A 21,600-nucleotide genomic window follows, 5' to 3' on the forward strand; every position below is an offset into this window, starting at 1 on the left:
TAAACTGCAGCTCTGTAGTTCTGCAAATTATCAATCTGGGTCTGATCCAATCAAAACCGTTTGGGGAAAGGAGGGACATTCAGCAGAACTCTCTGAGCTAATTGGGTGAAGCGACACCTAATGCCCGCCTACCAAAGGGTGATTTTAGCCAATCATGGTATCAAATTAAAACTTAAGCAGCAAACGCTATATGAAACCACAAGAAGGTAAGCTAGTAAAGGCACTTCTTGCTTTTCTACCATCAAAGATGAAATTGTGAATTCTGACAAGGCACATGTGATAGCAGCAGCTACGCATGCGTCCTCCTGTGCTGTCATGATTGTGTTGGTTGGCTGTAGGCACCGCTATGTCCCGCCTTAAACCGCAATACTGCAACGTGATTGGCCCGAACCGTTTTTGGTTTGGACACAAACAGTTGAAACCGGAGATGGATTCTCGTGTGTTTGTGAACGCACAAATACCGTGAAAATTCAACTTGCAGTCAAGGATGGTGAACCTTCACTATTACTTGAAAGGCAGACGACCACATGGATTCTGTTAGAAAACCAAGATTTGATCGACATTTGATCTGACAAAAGGACAAGGATCTAAAACATCCAGCCAATGTGTTCTAGAAATAAAAAGCTGATCCTATCCAGAAAGAACCCTTCTAACCTCCAAAACAATGAACTTGTTGCTAAAGATGAGCAGATCCACGTCTCAATGAAAGCATCAAGATAATGTTGGTTTATTACAGGAAGTCATGGATTTGACAAATAGACGTAATGTCACAGGTTCTACAGTTTGAATGGAGGTCAATGTAACATCTGAGGTTTTAGGTCCAATATTTAATGAAAATTGTAAGTTTTAGGTGCTTGAATACCATGTCAGACCAGACGACTCTATAATGTAGCTGCTGGTCACTGGCAAAGTTGTAGAAACTTTTTATTTTGTTTTATTTATTTTTTAAAGGGGCGGAGCAAAGTCAGTCACTTCAGTCTGGCTCTCCTGAAGTGGAGAAAGAGGACCAATGTTTCATATCTGGACATGTATATAAACAACTACACTCAATTCTGGATATCTAATAATGTCAAAACACTTTAATAACATTTTTCTTTATGTAAAATAACAAGCCACTTTATAAATTAAAATATAAAAAAATATATCTTTCCAAAAAAAGTTAAAAAGATTGTAAAGACTACAATAATATTCACTGTGTTGCAGATCAAGCACAATAATGTCATGCTTTGTAATTTAAACTTAAAAAGTAACTAAACACATCAATTAATAAAGAATTACCTGATAATTGTTCTGTGCTCTTGCTGGTGTTGTTTATCCACTTTGATTAAGACATGCTGAACTGTCCCAGATGTTTTTATATTATAATGTTGAAAATCAGATCTATGCTCAGATGACTCTGCAGTCGTCGGGTGGATCTGAGATGAACAAGAAGCGTACAGAGAGCTAGTGGATCGCTTTGTGGCATGGTGTGGGAACAGTCATCTCATCTTGAATGTGAACAAAACAAAAGAGTTGATTGTAGATTTCAGGAGAAACAGGGTTAGCTCAAACCCGATTTCCATCATGGGAGAAGAAGTGGAGGTGGTTGAGGAATATAAATAAGTCAGTGTTCATCTGGACAACAGACTGGAGTGGAGACGCAACAATGAAGCCGTCTATCAGCAGGAGCTGAGCAGACTGGACTTCTTGAGGAAGCTAAGGTCGTTCAAGGTTTGCAGCAAGATGCTGCAGAGCTTCTATAAGTTTGTTGTTAAGAGCGTCATCTCCTCTGCCATCTTCTGTTGGGGCAGCAGCATCAGAACCAGGGACCTAAAAAGGCTCAACAACCTGAGAAAGACGGCTGGTTCTGTTCTGGGGACGGCTGTGGATTGTGGAACCTCTGGAGGCGATGATGCAAACAAGGATTCTTTATAAAACCAAGAAAATGATGGACAACTCTGACCATCATGAAAATGTCGTGGGAAGACAGTGTCTTCAGTCAGAGGCATCTTGAAATTCGCTGTAATAAAGATCACTACGAGTGATCTTTCCTGCCAACAGCCCCCACTGTCTACAACAACTGAAGAATTTGGATCAACAGAAGTTACAACATTTAATATCCCCTATAAAGTATTTTTGAATTTGAATTAAATTAACTTGGGTACCAAGATATTCAAGCACCTAAACAAGTTTTTTTCTTATTTTATGCTTTTATTGCACCACAAATCCCAGAGTTTGTATTCACTCCCATTCATTAGCTTCTATATCAGAAGGACGTGACCTTTGAAAAAAGTACTGGATGTGTTGACATTTTGGATATTTGTACATAACCCAGGGGTGTGAATTAGTAGGAATAAACTGGTTTGCCAGTTTAAGCTGTCTTATCAAGCTGACATGAATGTCAGCTCAATAACGTATTTATACATGTATACCACATTATTAACACACATCTTATTCCATTCAAGGGGTCTTATGCTCACACATCATACATCTAGCTTCTGAACAGCAGGATTATTCTATCATCCACAAGGTGCCACCTTGTGGATGATAGGTGTTACTTCAAAGGTGAAACAGAATCTATTTTGTTTAAAAGGAGTATAAAGTTACTTTTTAAACACTAATTACACCAAAAACCAACATATGTGTACAGAGCCATTCCCAACCCAACAGACAGAAACACAAAGGAAACAGAACCTGTTAATGTCTACATCCTGAGCTCCTGGGACAGGAATCAGTGTAACAGCTCATGAGCTGCGACCCACAAAGTAAAGAGAAACCCGTTTACTACCCGGCAGTTTCACAAATCAGTAACCTCTATAGAGAATGTCGGATACATTTGTTAAGATAACATACTATTTTAAATTATTTTTACTTTAAAGGAAAAAATAACATAACTCAACAGAATTTTTGGTGTTTTATATATTCATTTTCTTTCTAATTATTGTGTTGCATAAATCTGAGATGTATATACCCCTTTGTTTATGTGTCTCACCTTTTGCCAAAGTGCTTCTCTGGAAGCCAGACTGGAACAAGCGGCAACAAACCAGCAGTTTCCCAGCTGGCCTTGATGCAAGTCATGAGCACTGATCCCATCCACAAACAGGTGAGGGTCTGGGCTTAGCTCCTAAAATGAAAAATGTAACTGATATTAGTTCATTCAAGGTATTTTGTGACATACAGTTACACTACCAAGTTAAGAAATTATTCTTTAAATTAATTTGAAGCTGCTGAATGACCCAACACAGTAATTTTCTGCTGTTCTTTTTGTGGCACTAGAGGCCTTCATCTGAAAGTGGACTGGCAGCAAACAGGGTTGAGAAACAGGGGGGGAAACAGGAGGCAAAGGTTCATGGGGCGGGAATTGAACCCAGAACAGAGGCCTCCACACATTGGTCATGCACACCACCCCCACGCACTGCAGTACTTCTCTTATGTGGTGATTTATTTAAGGACCTGCTGAAGTCTGCTACTGCTGGTCTGCAAACATGAAGGAGAACGTGTTGCCCAGAATAGTCAGTCAAGCGTTCAGAGTTAAGTAAAGAGTAAATACGATGTTCAGTTAAGCAAAAAAAAAAAAAAAAAAAAACAGAGTAAGAGGGGAGGGAAACCTGGACAGTAACCAAATAACAGAGCTAAGATAAACCACTGGCACACACCCAGCAAAAGCCGACTAAATGTGTAGAAACAGTCACTAATGTGCTTTTTACAAGATCTTTAACTCTGAGGTCTTGTTCGTTTAGGCAAGCAGACTACAGATGTTGTGCTACATGGATTTTGTCGCCTTTGTTATATTCCAATAATAAAAATAATAATAATAGAAGCCAACACTTGGAGGAAACTAATGTTAAATTCCAACAGCAAAAAATTATTCAGATGACCAAACTCAACTGTACCCTACAGACTTTTCAAAGAAAGTTTCTTCTTACAGCCTGAGTTCAGATTCCTAGAAGGCTTCCTTATGATTCCAAACCCGAAAAACAACTATGAGGTCTTCAGCTATGAGGTACTTGTCAGGTGACTGAGCCACCCCCCTTTCAGGTATGTTCATACAGGGAGGAAATGTTGAAGAAGATTATGTGATATGCTGTCCATAATCTGCATAAAGTTAACCATTTATTGATGCATTTGTGTTTTTGCCATAGCTAGCTCAAACTGGGACAGAACCTTTTTAGGTTCTCCTAGCCTGGTTTGACTGTGTTTGAATCCCTTTGCTGTGATTTGAATAAAAACAAGTTGAGACAGAAGGGTTTCCTTTTTAAGGCGCCCTCTGACGGCCTTTCTCCGTCCGAATCAATATGTAACTTACATGAAATCCTGTAGTTTTCTTTGGTAAAGCTAAAAAGTGTGAACACCTAAAATGTCAGGATTTTTTTATTGAAAAGAATTAGACTATAATAAACCATTTACACCTAAAATATAAAATGTATGCTGTAAAAGTATACATGGGTTTTACGAAGGCTTGATAAACTGTTTACACATGTGTGCACACGCTTTAATACATACTAGAAGTACTTTTTTTTTTTTTCCTTTATTTTTAGTTTTTGAACAGGGCCTTCTTGCTTGCAATCAAAAAAATCTTTAGTATGTGTCACATGAACTGAGTCCTTCAGGGAGTGAGTAAGGAGGCTGGAGTGGCAGGTAAGTGAAAGCCTCCCTAGTTAGCGCCATTGTTCTGAGCGAATGGCCGGCGATAATGTCAGGCAAGCAACAGCAAGCAAACGTAGCCATCTTGTCGCTGAATTCACGTTCGGTGTGAACGCACCATTATGTCAAAAAGCTTGAGCTGAAGACTGAAAACCTCTTTTAAACCCAGAGCTCACGATGCTTTGACTGGCAGCGGTCCTCCATGAGCACGCCTCTCTCTGCCAGTGAAAGTGGTTGTTTCCTCTGGTTAGCACCGGCTTTCTGAGGCCAGAGCTTGACTGGTGGAAACACAAAAAGCTAGAGCTAAGCAAGCTGCAGCACCAGGTACACAACGGGACCGATCTGAGACGTGGAGGTGATGATCACGGCTTTACGGATGCTTTTCCTGTTCTGTTAGCTGTGACATCATCCAGGGGAGGCAGATTACCCGCTATCACCATCTAACATAGAAAGTACTCCTGGGTCAATGTGAGCTTCTGGGCTTTCTGTGTCTCTGCTCTGTCTCCTCTAAGCCCCAGTGGGTGGAGGCAGATGAGCGTTCACACTGAGCCTGGTTCTGGTTCTGCTGGAGGTTCTCCTCCCTGTTAAAGGGGAGATTTCCTCTCCACTGTCGCTTCATGCATGCTCAGTATGAGGGATTGCTGCAAAGCCATCAGCAATGCAGACGACTGTCCACTGTGGCTCTACGCTCTTTCAGGAGGAGTGAATGCTGCTTGGAGAGACTTGATGCAACCTGCTGGGTTTCCTTAGAGAGGAAACTTTCTGACCAACCTGGAGGATCTGAAGGAATCTGACTTTGGAAAGAGCCTTAAGATGACATGTTTCATGAATTGGCGCTATATAAATAAAATTTAATTGAATTCTGTGGAACAACTCGACATCTGGAGGACTCGCTTTTAAACTTTGGCTTTTCTCAGTTGGAACATGAACATTTAACTTTCTATTTTATCTCCATTACAGTATTTCACTGTCTCATTAAACCATTACCTATTGACTCACCTTATAATATTACCGTTTTTATATGCAGCATCTTTTTATTGCTCTTGGTTTTGTTTAATCACTGGTCAGCAGCACTTTTGTTTGTTTAAAATTATGCATCACTAAAGTCGACACCGACAGTCAGTAAATTCATCTCTAAAGATGCAGCCATTAACAAATTTGTTAATCACTTAAAAATGATTGCACTGGAATAGATTAGGTGGCAACATAATTGCACTATTGATTTCAATCTCTAAAATACAGCCTCTACAGAGATATCAAATGTATCTGTACGTTTTATAAATAAATAAATGGAAAAGTTTTCCAGTAAAAGTGTAATCTAGAGCGATCGAAGACAGAGAAGAATCCAAATACAGAACTGATAACAGGGAAGTTGTGAACTGCATATTTATGCTCTTTCCCTCCACACCTCAGGATAGGGTACCTTTTAGCACGTACCTATAAAAATGTTTCTCCTATCTTTTCACTCTCCAAACAAATCCATAACATTGATTTCTTGATGCACATTAAGCCAGCGGTTTAATTATTTATTTACTCAAATTATCAATTACTAACAGTAAAAGCAATTACGTGTGCACATCTCATTCAGTGTTTTTATGCTTTATGTAGCAGAGTCCCAGAGGAAAAAGAAAGAAAGTCATTGTTAAAACTTAAAATGATTTTATATCCACAAACATTAAGTCAAACATTCAACCAACCTAGAGTTTGTGCAGCTTATGAAGGAGGAAAACCCCCACAGCCGTATCTTTATTAGCTTAAACTAACGTTATCTTATTTGTCGTAGATGAATTGTAAAACAATCTCCAGGAAATATCTCAACTGTCTTCATAGGCGTTTTAGATAGATGTGTGTTTTTATTACTGAGACAGCCCTTAGTGCAAACAGTCAGACAGATGAGATAAATCTATTTATGGAAATCATTAAGCAATCATTTCAAGTGCAGAGTCACATTTCAGGACACGGCAGCAGCGTGAATTGCTGTTGCACCCCTTAAAACGAATAATTAGCTGACATGCAACAGATGACTCAGTTTCTGAGGTTACTTGTGGAAGTTTAACTCTGGTGACATTAAACAGGTTCAGTGTTAATGCTAGGCTGGAATATGTAATTATTGTTTTATTCCACTAGTTATCTACAATATAAAAAAGCAAGAACTTCTCATTTTAAATAATTTATGCAATAAATTATGCAGGACAATAATATTTGTGTTGTAAACAGCTGTCATTTGCTCATTACTTAAATTTACTTTTATAAATCACATTGATGTTCCAGTCACTTTCTGGTAAATTATTTTCAAAATTATTATTCAAGCTGGTCTTTGGAGATGTGAGAAAAACGTTTTTTTTTCAACGTGGTCTCTCCTCAGCAACTTATATAAGTTCACAGACTTATATTATCTATAAATCAGATTTAAAAACCTATTTGGTTCTGTTTTCAAGGGACATGAGTAAATAAACCCAGACTCAGACGAGAAAGTCAGTTATGGACAATTTTGTGTCTCTTAAGAGGGAGATTTGAGAAAGAATTTGAGGAAGTAAACAGATTTAATCAGAGTTTGGTCTCGGGCATTTTTTCATCGCTAATGCTTGTCCGGTACTCGACGAAAGGACAATTGACGTTTATTTTTTATATTTCAGTATCACCATCTGTGAAGCCATACCACAAATGAAATCAAATGTATCCCTATTTCCTTTAACTTACAGATAAACATCTCAATGTGCTGCTGGGAACAGTGCAAACAAAAAAGGGGCTTGTTCTTGCAGCTTGGATTTCTGAAAGCGTAAGAGAAATTCCTTAAATTCTTCTCCACGTTCAGCCTATTCAGCATCTCGTCTGTTTATAAATGCTCCACTCTAGACCCACTGTCTCTCCATCTGGGAATCATTTCAGCAACGAACTTGTGTTTCGAAAGCAGCGCCTAAATCTCTCATGTTAATATCAGCAAATGTTCCTATTTCTATCCAAGATGTTCATGTAGTTTTCCTGAACACAAAATAAAACATTGAGATATCAGGCTTTTTTGGTAGGAAACCCTTGCTAGGGACATCCAGGGCTGAAGGTTGTTACTTTATTTTCTTACCTTGGGCCTTTTCCAGGTAACGTGGCCAATGCGATTACTCTGGTAGAACAGCGACTGGTCGGATGCCGGGAACAGGAGGTCTTCAAACAGGTTTCCATTCAGTCTGCACTGCCTCCTCAGAGCAACGAAAGACTGCTCTTCATATGGAGCTACCATCCCCCCTGCACACAGTGAGACAAGGTTTGAGACAAGGCCCCTGCAACACCACCAGCTCCAACGCTTTTATGGCAATAAAGGGTTTTTTGTGTGTCTGTGGCAACAAGGTTACGGAGAGTTATTTAGACAGCTTGAAGAGAACAGGCAGGGCGTGAGCTTCCTGAAGGCAACAAAAATGCTCCCAGCAGCGGCTTTGCTTAAAACTCACATGATATGTGGATAAGGATTACCAAGAAGGATATGATCCCGAACAAATTTATATGATAAAATGAAGAAGTACGTCATGTGACAGGATGAACTCAATTTGTTAGCTCTGTTGTTTTAGTTCAGTTTCCATAACATCACACAGGGAGCTAAAAAGCCAATAAAAAAAACGCTTTAATGTTTCTCCTGGACAGGAAACGAGTGAAAAAACTAAACCAGAGCAACCTTTAAAAATATCGCTGCAAGCAACACAGAACAAGCAAGTCGTGTAACACCACAAAGCAAATGTCTGAAAGCAAAATCCATACGGGTCAAATATTCAGAAGCAACTTCAACTTTTTGTTCACGGTGACTCTTAAACACACAATCTGTTCAATGAAAATGCCACGGCTGAATAAGAGTCATCACACAAGGAAGGAAAGAAAACAGAAAACCACTCATGGACACAATCTACAAGCCGTGCTGTTGTTAAAGCAAGATCAGGTTACTTAGAAGAAGAAAAGCCTAAATACATGATCATGTTAGTAATCGTGTATTTGGGTATGTTACTTTTTATACAATAACAATATTAAAGTTACATTTATGCAAACCATACCAATGAAACTATGTTTTTTGTAAACCTTTATCTGCAGTGTAAAATAGGCAACTAGCAGTTTGTATTCCCTAAACCACCAACGGCCGTCTGCATGCCATAACTTACAGCTTGTTCCTCCTTGCTATTAGAGCACTGAGGTAATTGCCTTTTCCCAACTTTTAAACAATCAGGGATGCACCGATAAATGTTCCTGAAAATTTTGTTCAGCGAAACATTGTGTTTTAAAAATATGTTTGTCAGATAAAATGTCCTGTAACTAACCTCTGAGGTCAGCCTTGCTGCACACGTTCTTGACGCAGTGATTTCAAACACTAACAGCGTCATTAACACGAGCCTTTAGGAGTATCACCTTGTCTGCTTTTACCAGGCAGACCTACTATATTATTTTTTTTTTAAAACATTCACTTTTGTTCTAATATTAAATTTAGAATAAGACACCAGAAGGTTATTTAATCATGTTTTCAATATTATAACCATTTACAACATGTTAATATCAGAAGTCGATCGATACGTCGGCTGGCCGATGTTAGCGTTTTTTTCTTGTATCGTTATCGGCCGATACGTGCATGCGTTCGCCGATGCATTAACGCCTTCAGCAGCCATGCCTTGAGATCACATGAAATGCAGACATTGCTGCTCCCTCCCTGGCAGAGAGCGCCTGATAACGCCGTAAGACTGTCAACAACAGCAAGGGTAGGTTTTGAAATTTTAATGTTGGTTTAACTGTTTCCTTTAGCTGAATCTGCCCTTTGAAAGTCTCACAGTGAGGAGGAGGGACCAGCGGTGCGTCTGACTCTGAGTCTAAAAACCCAAATCTGATCTCCAGCAGGCGAGCCGTGTGTGTTCGCTTCCATGGAGAATCATATGCAAATGAGAACCAATCACTACGCATCTAACTTTACATAAAATAATATCCATACACTGCAGCGGTGGTCAGGGTTTATTCTCTTCCTTCTTCCCGCTGAAGCTCTTTTCTCGCTGCGACGCGTTCACTAAGTGCGAGCAAAGTGCTGCCGTGAGTCTCGTGACGCATGTTTTTTCCGGTGTCCATTTCCAACTGCTGTCTGAAGCTGATTGTTAATATTGGCTGGTTTAAACGCAAGTTTTGACACTTGTGTAACATTTGTTGTCATTGTTTTATTTTTGGTCATGTATATGGAAGGATGCTTGTTTTTAAGGGCTCAAATGTGTTTGCAGCTCACAGTCGAAATATTGTAGAGATTTTATTTTTCTCCAAGTGACCAACATCTATTGTTGTAGAAAATCTGTTTACTCTGGATACATCTTGGATTCAAGAGGGTTTAAACTTTCCACAGATCTGGGATGGAACAAAAAAATAAATAAATAAAATAGTGAATAATAAACATTATGTAAAGCAGAACCTACTTTACAAACAACATTGAGAAAGTTAAGGAGACTCATCGCTCACTAATTAAATCAGTGTCACTTAAAGCCTTTAGAATGGACTTGATAGTGAACAGAACAGAGAGAGAAAATGAGGGTATATTAATGTGTTATAGAAAAAAATCTGACGTAGGGTTACTACACATATTTTTCTCAAAAGACCATATTATGCCAGATTCAACTTTCCAGAGTGCTCAGTCTTTTTTGCACCATTTTAAATATTTCAGATATTTCTCCTGTTGCCAGGCTTTAAATATGGAACCTGCAGAAACCACTAGCAGCTCAGAAGGATGGATGTTTAAAAGGATGGACAAACACATGAAGGTATGATCGGCTCAATGTGTAACAATGATGCACATGTTTTTATTGTGATAAGTTTTAACTCCATATCACTCATCCTTACTGGGTGGATTGGTGAAATTTTTGGATGATCGACAAATGGGCCAACCTTTTGTCAGATTAATGCATGATAGAAGTATGTATCGCTAAAAGAAAGACGTTGACAGATAAAACTAAAGTCAAAATACAAATATTTTTCCAAACTGTTCTCTTTTTTTTTTTACATATTTTTTAGAATGTTACACTTTTCTAAACTGTGAAAATCATATAAAGTATACAGCTGTCTAAAAGTAGAATTCATAAAAAATATATATATATATATATATATATATATATATATATATAAGCATTTAAATAAGTATAGAAACAAAGAATATTAACATAGTAATACATAGTTTAAAAAAGTAAAATGCCTATATATTGTACTTTTTTAAAAGGTGCCATGACAAGGCTGCATAAACCATTTCTTATAGTTGATATTGCTGCATATGTAAATTCTCCAAAGAATTTCATAAAAAAAATAACACCAGCTTGTTTTGTCAGGATAAATGTCCCTCCTCAGTAAAATTGTTGGTTGTGCTAATGATATGAAGCTTTACCAAATTAACTTCGCACAGATTGTCTACAACCATATTTGGAGACCCAGAAAATGGGCATGTGAAACATTTGGTATAAAGCTTTGATTCATAGATGCCTTTTTATAATTACTTTGTGAATTACGCCCGCGACCCGATCCCGGATAAGCGGAAGATGATGGATGGATGGATGGATGGACTTTATGAAAAGAAAAACATATGCAGAGAGAACAGCTAAAATTATAGGGGTATTATAAGAGTAAGCCGCTTATGATAGGGAGTAAATTGTGAAACATTTAATAAGAAGCAAAGACTGGCATGGATTTTTGAAAACACTAGACTCTAAAAGGAGATCAGAATAATCAGATACAGGCAATAAAAATTAATTGACCGTAAAATGACTCATCAAAATGAAAGATGGACACCGACACCATAAACAGGGCATTCACCCTCACACTTCGTGCATTTTTGAAACGTAAAGGAAAACATGTAGTTACCAGTTTAGGGCTGTTCTGAGCACACCAATATCAACAAAGCGGCCAGCCAGCTGTTTGACAATAGAGCAACCACAAGAGGAGTACCAGCAAATTATGGGTGTGGTTCCAGGAAGACATCGGGTGATAGATAAATAAAAACAACCAGAAGTAGATGTTGAAATATCGTAGAATAGACGTATTTTATTTATAGATGAAGGCCAAATGATCACTACAGCTTTATGCAGCTCTGCGAATCAGTCCAGCTACTGTAAATTACAATAATATGGTTATTTCTGGAGAGTTTAGCAGGGTTATTAAGATCTGTGAAGCAATCACTGATTGAATCAGCATATGAAAAATGCAGTTCTGAATACGAAAGATAGCATTTAAAATATGATAACCTCTGTTTTGTTCTTACTCTGTTTGTTTCAACAATAATCGGAATTTATGGTTCTTCTGTCAGAGAAACGTTCATCCGCCGTTAACGGATTAACGTTCATCCGAGCGTTAAATGTTTATAAAAAAAATCTAATCAATTAAAACAGATTAAAAAAATAACACATTAATTAATTAGCAGGGCTGACAATTCTCCGAAACCGACTTCTGACTTTAGTTTTACTTTGAAAGGGCTCACTTGCGTCTATTGTTTTTTTTTTTTTTTTTTTTTCTTAAATCGAGAAATTTACCAATAAAGTTAGAAGAAATGTTGTGGGAGGAGATGGAAACGAAACCCTCTGAATAAATACTGTTTTATTAATCAAACAACGGGCTAAGATACATCCTATGAAGTGTGTCACATTACTAATAGTGGTCGTAAATGTGCAGATTTTTTTAACGTTTAATTTGGTTGTAGTTAAAAAGATAAACGGTTAGAATGAACCCAACGGTCGGCGGAAAGATTTCCAGCTGAAGCACAGACGTAAAGTCGAGAGTTAACCTAAACTTTACCTCTTTCTTCCGCTCCCCGGATGTCACAAACGGCAGGGAGAGCTTCGGCGCCTTTTCTCACAAATTAGTTCGCTGACGAGGACGGTTTTGTGGCGGAGCAGAGTAACTTCAAGACCCTCAAAATAAAAGCCAGCTCCGCTCAGACGCAGCGCCTCTTCGGAAGCTCTAAACTCCCAGCAGCCCCTCCTCCGCGCGAGACCGCCTCGCCTCGAGACACATTACGTGATGCTTTCAATGTCCGCACGGAAAAAAAGGCATTTATGATATTTCAGCGCATTTTTTTAAACCTCTAAATTCAATTATCCCGCTAAAACGTCGTGTTTGATAAACATTCACTCGCGAGTTACTATTTGTGTTGATTACCTCCGGAATTAGATCAACTGTATCGGCCGTTTGTGTTTTCAACAGAGGCGTCCTCAAAGTAACAGGCAAAATAAACAAATAAATAAATCTTGGGTTCAGTCGAGAATTCGGTTAACAGAATTTGAATTAAATTGCAGTAAAGTTACACACATAATCCACAACAGAATCCAGGGGATTTTCAGGTGCATCGGTGGCTCAGTGTAGAGCGAGAGACAGAAAGTGACGCTCAGATCGGCCACACCTCTTCAACCTGAAACGTCTCTGAAGTATGGTTTTCTCACATTTAAAAAACAAAAATTTTATGAAAATGAGTCATTCCTCTGCGAGCTGTAGTATAAGTTTTTTTTTCTTTAGATTCTGGGTCCTGTTTTATTTTATCTTTATTTTATTTTTGCTAATCACACAGGACAAGAGTGATTTGATTGGTCAATACATAAATTATCTATCCCCTCTATTTATCAGACAGCTGCGGTTAGCTTATCATTCTTTTTTTGTCATTTTCACTAAATCAAGTGCAGCTTTAATGTTTAAATGTATTCAGAGACATAGACATACATTATTCAATCCATGATTGAAACGAAAAGTTTAAAGTTCACACACTACTAATAAAAAAACGCTGCAACTCTGCGTCCCAGCTCCCTATCAAACTAATCTAGAAATAATACTGGTGAGTGTCAGCTGTTGTTAAGGACGCTAAGAAGAAGAGGCTTTTTTAGAGACCTACAAAGTCTTTAGTTACCAGCTAGCAGAGCTGTTAGCACCCTTTTTTTCTGACCCTAGATTTGTTCAAATCCTGGTTGGAAGGAAGGCCAGCCCCTGGGATCTTCTCTGCAGACCTACAGTAATTGTTCATTGCAGTTTGGTCCTCCTGTCATGTTTTGTGGATGGGGCAAACCACACAGTGATAGACCGACACAGGGCAGACTGAGCGCTGGCAGTCTAGAAGATGACCAGCAGCTCCTGTACCTCTTGAGTTGGTGCAGAAAGTAAAGCCTCTGCTTGGCCTTCTTCCAAACAATGTCTGTATGGGAGGATCAGCTCAGGTCCCAGGAAAGGCTGGTTCCTATAAGAGGTGATCCACAGCAAACAGTTTTGTTGAGGTTAGTAAGTAAAGGCAGCGTGTCAGAGTCATCACATTCTTGAGTGGGTTAAGCTCCAGATGGTTCTGAAGGCACGAATCGACCGGCCAGTCCACTTCCTGTGTATATGCAGACCAGTCACTGATCTGGATCAGACTAATAACAGTGGTGTCATCTGCAAACTCCAGGGGCTTCACAGACAAGTACGGTTAGATGCAGTCATTTGTGTACAGAGAAAAGAGGAGGGGGAAGACAACACACCCCTGATGGGAGGCAGTGCTGATGGCTCTTGAGAAGAAAAAATACTTTCCCCAGGAACACCTATCTTGCCAGTCAGTCAGGAAGCTGGGGATCCACTTGCAGTTGGAGGCCGGCAGTGTGAGCTGGGTGAGCTTCTGGTGGAAAATATCTATAGATTGAAGGTGTATTAGCAGTAATCAGGGTTGTTTAAAGAGAGAATACAAACCGATTTAATTGTTTTTTTTTTTGTGTGTGTCTATGTCAAAACTTACCATAAGGTACTTCAAGAAAACAAGCCACGCTCATTTCCCATCATACAGAAAAATAACAAATGGAATCCATACCACCACAATCTAAACCAATCATGTACGCAAATTCAGTGACAGGTAGTTCAGTCGGATCGTGAATAATATACGAGGCAGTCTTATTCAAACTATTTTGTCTATAAGTCTAAAGCTATTTATGTAGGGAAACTCAACCACTTGCATCAAGTAATTTTGCCAAACACTGATCAAACGTGACGAAAGCAAAAAAGAACAACTCTTGTTTGACACACGTCTTTTACATTTTTCCCAAATATTTTGGCATGCATTGTGGTCAAACATTTGACCACAATACACATTGCTTTGATCTCTTCTGTTCAAAAGACATGTTTCATTTATTAGACATGCAAAAGTTTTGGTGACATTATTTTATTTCTATTTTTTGGAGAGAAGAAGCTTTTTTTCTCTTGCAAACCTGCCACAGTTATTCAGTCTTTTTTCTAATTGCCTTACTGTGACCTTTAACATTTAATATGTTCAACACATAGTTCTTTTGCAGTTTCAACTAGGTTTCACATGGTCTGACTTTCAAGTGACTGAATTGGCTTTGGTTTTAAGTGGGAGTTCTAGTAGAGAATGTTTTTTTTTTTTATTATATTATTTTAAATTGATGGACTTCATGTTATTTGAAAGTGGCATAATACCGCTTTCCCAGATTGATGGAAAGCAACAGTTGTTTCTGTCTGGTCACTGCTTGTCTTTTATTGTCGTCTAGATGGCCTGATTGCCCAGTTTACATGAGCTTCTCACTCTATGAACACTATAGAGTGTGTATTTCCTAAACCTTTTTGCTTCCAATTCAGAAATTAACCGGGGAAGAAACTAATGACTTTAACACTTGGTTGAATATACAAACATTTCTACTAATGCAATGAAACAGAAGCAAATTGACAACACAAGAATATCCATCATCCAATATATTGCTTTTGTCTAATTTTAAATATTTTTATTACATTTATACATTTATTTTTATTAACATTTGTTATATAAACATGTGTTGCTAAAATATTTTTTGTTATTTAGTTCAGTCTGGAGGATCTCCAGACCCCTGACCCCCAGCTTCCAACTTTGGGAACCACTGGATGGATAAAATAAGACAAAAACAAATAAAAAAGGTTACGTACAACCTAATATAGTTTTGGGAATTCCGATTTTTTCCCCTAGTTTCTCTGTTAAACTATTTGGATTTTAGGACAGGAATTAGGAATTATCTACCTTGTTTTTCCCTTGTATTTATAACACCATAAATTATTATGAGTTAGGCAAACGCTGTGATATTAATAATTTGTAAGATTTTATTGTTTAATATGTAGTCATGGTATACTTGCTGTTAGCTAAACATTTACGGTCACGTTGTTTGAGCATGCGCAACAGGAAGGCAGAGGCAGTCGAATTTCCCCTCGCTAGCTCCTGAACTTTTAAACAACAGGGCACATTTGAGGATAATGGACTAATTTGTAAGTTTTTATTTTACAGTTATCCATGTTATGCTATGTTATATAATTTTGAGTTCGTAAATAGTTCAATCAAAGTTTCGTTTGCTGCTAGCATACCACTACGATAACTTAGCAGTTTAAACAAACCCTATTTACAAACGTTTTTTAGTCTGATACTTCGTATTTTTGACGATTTTAGGTCAGTTTCTACTATTGGCTGAGGTGTTACAGTTGTTTTTTAACTAGTTTATATGAAATGTGGGCAGAATTCAAATTTAGGATTATCTAACGCGGGATGTTGACGGTCGAAGTAGCGCGCAGGCCCCGGGTTCGTTATGAAAACTGTTCTTATGATATTTACCCTAAGTTGTTTGTTTTGTAAACGCTTAAACTAAAAACGCCAAAAACAGTGTATTGAGAATAAAAACTCCCCAAATTTAACGTGTAGTTTGTGCAGAACAGCGCAGTTCTATTTTATCGCTGGTGTAGAACATGCAGTAACACCGAGTCGCCACTAGAGACCGCTGCAGACTTTCTGTGCCGAATGAATACCGTCAAAGGTTTCATCAATTTCAGCCGCACAGCTTTATTCAAACCGATCAAATGCAAACATATTTAATTCTACACATGTATATCATAGTTACGTCCACATTTAAACGTTTATGTGTGGAAAGTACAATTTTAAACATCGTTTAAGCCTTTAAGCGTCCTATTGGAGGAGAGCGTAACACGTGACCAGAAATAAACAACTCGGCTTGTTTTTTATTGACGTTTGTAGTTTAATTTGGCTCATTTATCGTTATTGAAGACGGCAGAACAACACATGTAGCATCTATTTGCCATTTGCTGTTTCCACAGTTTGTTTTATGGGTTTGTAAATGTTAAACATTCCCAAACCAGGAGTGAAACCGTAGTCTGTGAGAATGAGGTTGTCTCCTCCATCGTTTATCTGGTATCGCTTCTCGGCCTTTTGGCTAAGATCAAGTGTAGTATCTGTTCTTATCAGTTTAATATCTGATACGTCCCCTACCCGGGGACCATATATTAAATTGATTTTTGGAACAGGGAGATGGAATAGGGGCTTGCTCCGTCCACTCCACGCATCGACCTGGTATTGCAGTACCTCCAGGAACGGTGCACCCCCCTAAACATGTTAAATGATAATAAAATTGTAAGTCAACAAAGTTTTGTACGCTCAGTCTATTAAACATTAGTCTCCTGCTCAATTGTGGTGGTCTTCCTGTCTGAGTAAAAAGGATCTGCTTTGCTTTATTGTACTGGTTATTTCAACTTGCAGCATAAAACTACCTTCATGTTTTTGTTTGCACACCTGAGCCTTTAATCAGGTATTTTTACTACTTTGATAAACTGCTTAAGATGCCATGTAGTAAATAAATAGTAGATTTCACTACGTTTCTAGATTAGAACAAGATCTAGCACTCGGGAAATTGTTTAGCTGCTTTAAGGTTGCTGCTGTTTTTTTTTTTTTATTAATTTTCATTTAAGTTTTATAAATGTATTCTCTCATAGACTGCTGCTTTGGTTTTGCAAAGAATTGATGTAAAAGAAATATATATATTTTAAAGGCTTTTATATGTAACAGGTTACGTTGTGTTCAGTAGTAAATATTTTCACTTTCTCACTGTTTTTTTTATTATTTAAAGCGTAATTTAGAGCAAATAACTGATATATTGTGATGGAAAAAGGAAATGCACTGTTCATTAACATGTTATCAACAAATCCAAGAGCTGGAAGATTAGCACAAGCGCTTAGATCTGACTTTTGTAAAGAACTTGTTCTAAAAACGTCCCGGATCAGAAAAGAAGTTTTCATGCAGGTGTAGAAAGATCCGTCTTTATCTGCTATATCCAGGAAAACCAGTTTTTAGTTTCCTGTAAAACAAACAGAAAAGACAGATTTTAAGATAAGATTGATTTGGCATGACTGTGTAAGCAATATTGAGAAAGAAATTGCAGATACCCTTTACAAAAGTGTTAATTGCATTGAATTACAACCAAAGAAGGTCAAATTGACATATTAAAGTTATAAAAAAGATGTTGAATGACTAAGAAATGCTGGCAGGTTGCAGTTGAGAGGAATATGAATCTTCCTAATTGAATTTTGTGTTTTATTTTTTATTTTAGAGCTCAGCCCACTGCTGCCAGGACTCGATGAGACAGGCAGTAAAACCGGAGAGGGCGGGGCTCTTCGTCAGCGAGTGATGTGATTGGCTGGATTGGACTGGAGCCCCCCAATAATGATGGAGTCGTAACCCCCTAAACATGTAAAATGGTAATTAAATTGATTGTTTTTTTTTTTTGTTTTTTTTTTGCACATCGTCACGATCACTTTTAATTAGATCTAATTAAATTAAATTAAGGTGATAGTGACGATGTGCAAAAAAAAAAAAAAAAATTATATATATATATAATGTTTTTTGTACATCTGGAGCGTGTCGCGAAAATAATTTCGCTTTGGGATTAATAAAGTGATTCTGATTCTAAAAGGTAAATGCAATAACTGAGTGGTATAAAACAGGTGTTTCATTTGAAATCAGTTTTCAAGCTGATACAAATTGTACTTTTAATTTCCTAAGCAACCTGTTATTGCATTTCAGATTCAAGAGTGGACTTGCTACTTTGCAGTTTTTAACAGCCCTGCAGCAATATCCTATGGCGCTGACTCCTGTCTTGTGCCATTCTGAGAGAAAGTTATCTGCTGGGGACATCGAAAATCTCTTCCAACCAGAGCTTAGTCCAAATGGCAGCAACCGGAGAGCCCAGGAGAACAAGACAACAAGTTTCTGGGCCGACTACCTTCTTGACTGTGAAGGTTGGTTTATTTGTTCTACATCACACTAATTACAATGAAAATTAACTACTTATAATGTATCGGTGTTGGTATTTAATTCTACTTTCAGAAACTAACAGTGAGGTGACCCTGGAGGATGTCCTCATGTTTGCAACAGGTGTGCCATCTATTCCTCCTGCTGGTATGGACCCTCAGCAACGTCTTGAATATATTCCCCATGGCAAATACATGTGCCAACACTTTAAAGCTGCCCCTCTTGGACAGCTATATTACATTTAAACACAATATGTACTTTGGGATTAAGAATTCCCCTGGCTTTGGATGCCTTTAGTCAGCATGCAGGTGTTGTTATTTTGGGCCAGATCTGTAAAAGTTTTGGATTCTAGTTGTGTGGGTTATATGTGTGTGTGTGTATATACATATATTAGTTCTAGTGCATTAGTTTGTTCCTAAATTTCTATGTTATGTTGTGTAGTTTGGTCTGAAAGACAACACAATGTTACAATGATATTGTTGAAACCAACTGTTTATACCATTCTTTATTTTGTCATTTTAAGCAACAGTTGCTGTATTGCTTGTAAAAATAAATATACAAAACCTGAATGACTTTTCTGTTTACATTGTTGTTTATTTTACAGTCTTAACATTTTATAGATCAGCCATGTTCTTCAGAGTGATGTATATTTGTACGGCAGCTTCCCATTGAGGAGGAGGTGACAAACCACTTTGTTGCTGCAGTTCTTCAAAGCAATTTTCCTCTTCGTCATCATCATCACTTTGAGTTCCTGCCGTGGGCATGAGAGTGTTTAACTGGCTCAAGGCTTGTGCAGATGAAGGGAATACACAATTTCTGCCGTCGAATCTGAGGAAGTACGAAAAAAAAGTCCACATTTACTGACAGTTGCAAAAATTAAGCTTTGTTGTGAGATTTGGAACTCACTACCATCTCATTTTAAGATCTCAACTCACATTAAAATATTGACTTCAAAAGCTTAAGAATTGGCCGATGGTGAACCAGAATTTTTTCTAATTTTTAAATATTTTAATTAATTTTGATTCAATAGTTTTAAAAACATTATTTTACATCTGTTGGGTCATTTTATTGTATTTACTGTTGGTCTTAAGGCTGCAGTATGCAAGTTTTACAAAAGTATGTTTTTTTTTGCTGCAGTTAATGCTGGCAGAAATCAAAAGAGCCTGAATTTCTTTCATAGATTACTTGTTTTATGCTGTGATGACACAATGATAGTTTCAACAAATATCTAAAAAACATATTTTCCATAAACGTTGCATTCTTCAGCTTTAACTTTTTATATAAACCAACTGTTAAAAATCCTTCTAGGGATGGTGTTGCAAATTAGTAATGGCTACAAATGATGTGATGCTGGCATCAAATTCTCCTGATCTATGTTTCTTGTATCTGTCCCTATGAAATTAAAATAGATGTATGCTTTATACTAAAAAGCATTATCCAATTATCCTTCTGTTTTAACATTAAAATGCAATACACACCTGTGAGGCAGGTGATACATAGCCTCTGGTTTCCCAGATGGGCACCTGGACTGGCGAACAGGGCGAATAGTGTGAGTGTTCCATAGATGTTTGTATTGGTCCAGTTCATTCTGAAGAACTCCCAGGAAACAGTATCGCACCAGACACATGTCTTGTCTGCTGCCATTGAAGAGGTGCTGAGCAGATCCATCCAGAACTGACTCCTAGTTAAAGTACAAGCGTCTTATTAACATGGACTTTGGCCAAAAGAGGCACTAAATAATTATTGTAGTTGCTTTTATAGACCTACTGCAAGCAGTTATATGACAGCAATTTTAAAATTAACACAAATAGTCTCAGGCTGACACTAGTGTAGCTATATGATAAACCCAGAACTAAATGTGTGTATAGAGATCAGGATAATCATTGCATCATTAATTCATAATAACTTCAACAAATTGAATTATGTGACAATGACCTTGGTTTCCGAAAGTAGGGCCACCAGCTTTCAATACGTTGGTTGGAAGTCGAGGTCCCATACATGTGGCTTTTGTGTGCACTGATCTCAAGGAACTATGAAGTGCTGCCATCAAACCGTTTTCTGTTCCGCAGTGAGTCCGGAGGCGCATTGGAAAAACTCCAAACTCAGAAATGCACTCCAAATAATTTTGAGCAATAATCCTAGGATCATTGTTGGACTTTCCACATTTGATTAAACTGATGATCTACCTGTGTGTGTTCTCACTTTTGTTTTTTGTGCACCAGCTTCTTCTGAGCCTGACTCACAATTTACGTCGCAAAATACAAACACGAAGAACTTTGATATGTGTCCGATGACGAGAGAGAGAGAGTGCTTTGGTAGAGACCAGGGTAACAATAACAGAGCGCTCTATAAATATGTTATTAATCAGAGAAATAAAAACTTTTACAGCGGCTACATTCAGGAGGTAGACATGCCCATAGCAACACACCTCAGCTCCCCTCAGCCCCACCGCCGGTTTGTCCCTGTCTGAATATGCGCTAAAACCGCATCTGTAAACTGAACTGCGCCTGTCTGAATCTCAATGAAACGTATTGCAGATCTGTGCGTGACCATAGTCAAGAAATCGCGGAGTGGGCGAGACATGCGCGGTAGAGCTTCAGAGTCACCGCACCATGAGCAGTGCTGTTTGTACGCGCTGCATGATCGAAAGAGAGACTGGTCGCTCAGTTTAATTCAATTCAATTAAATTTTATTTATATAGCGCCAATTCATGAAACATGTCATCTCAAGGCACTTTACAAAGTCAAGTTCAATCATATTATACAGATTGGTCAAAAAAGTCCTATATAAGGAAACCAGTTGATTGCATCAAAGTCCCGACAAGCAGCATTCACTCCTGGAGAAGCGTAGAGCCACAGGGAGAGTCGTCTGCATTGTACATGGCTTTGCTGCAATCCCTCATACTGAGCAAGCAT

General features: G+C 38.0%; 1 protein-coding gene, 1 long non-coding RNA gene and 1 other non-coding gene across 3 annotated transcripts in view; 2 read left to right on the plus strand and 1 right to left on the minus strand.

Annotated features, from left to right (window-relative positions):
* LOC105930200 (calpain-5) overlaps nt 1-12,600 on the minus strand; it is a gene marked incomplete in the record, with an annotated part of 17,965 nt that extends 5,365 nt beyond the window's left edge. The window contains 3 exon segments of the mRNA XM_036150095.1: nt 2,972-3,103; nt 7,703-7,863; nt 12,400-12,600. Coding sequence (XP_036005988.1) covers nt 2,972-3,103; nt 7,703-7,858 — 288 coding nt within the window.
* A 3,987-nt stretch (nt 12,601-16,587) lies between these two features.
* On the plus strand, nt 16,588-19,245 carry LOC118566788. The gene is made up of 3 exons (XR_004933284.1): nt 16,588-16,710; nt 17,985-18,132; nt 18,458-19,245. It is a non-coding gene; the product is annotated as an uncharacterized LOC118566788 (long non-coding RNA).
* Nucleotides 16,795-16,985, plus strand: LOC118566836. The gene has a single exon (XR_004933322.1). It is a non-coding gene; the product is annotated as a U2 spliceosomal RNA (small nuclear RNA).
* Nucleotides 19,246-21,600: the final 2,355 nt, after the last annotated feature.

Source organism: Fundulus heteroclitus, chromosome 18, assembly GCF_011125445.2.
Source record: "Fundulus heteroclitus isolate FHET01 chromosome 18, MU-UCD_Fhet_4.1, whole genome shotgun sequence".
NCBI classification, from domain to species: domain Eukaryota; kingdom Metazoa; phylum Chordata; class Actinopteri; order Cyprinodontiformes; family Fundulidae; genus Fundulus; species Fundulus heteroclitus.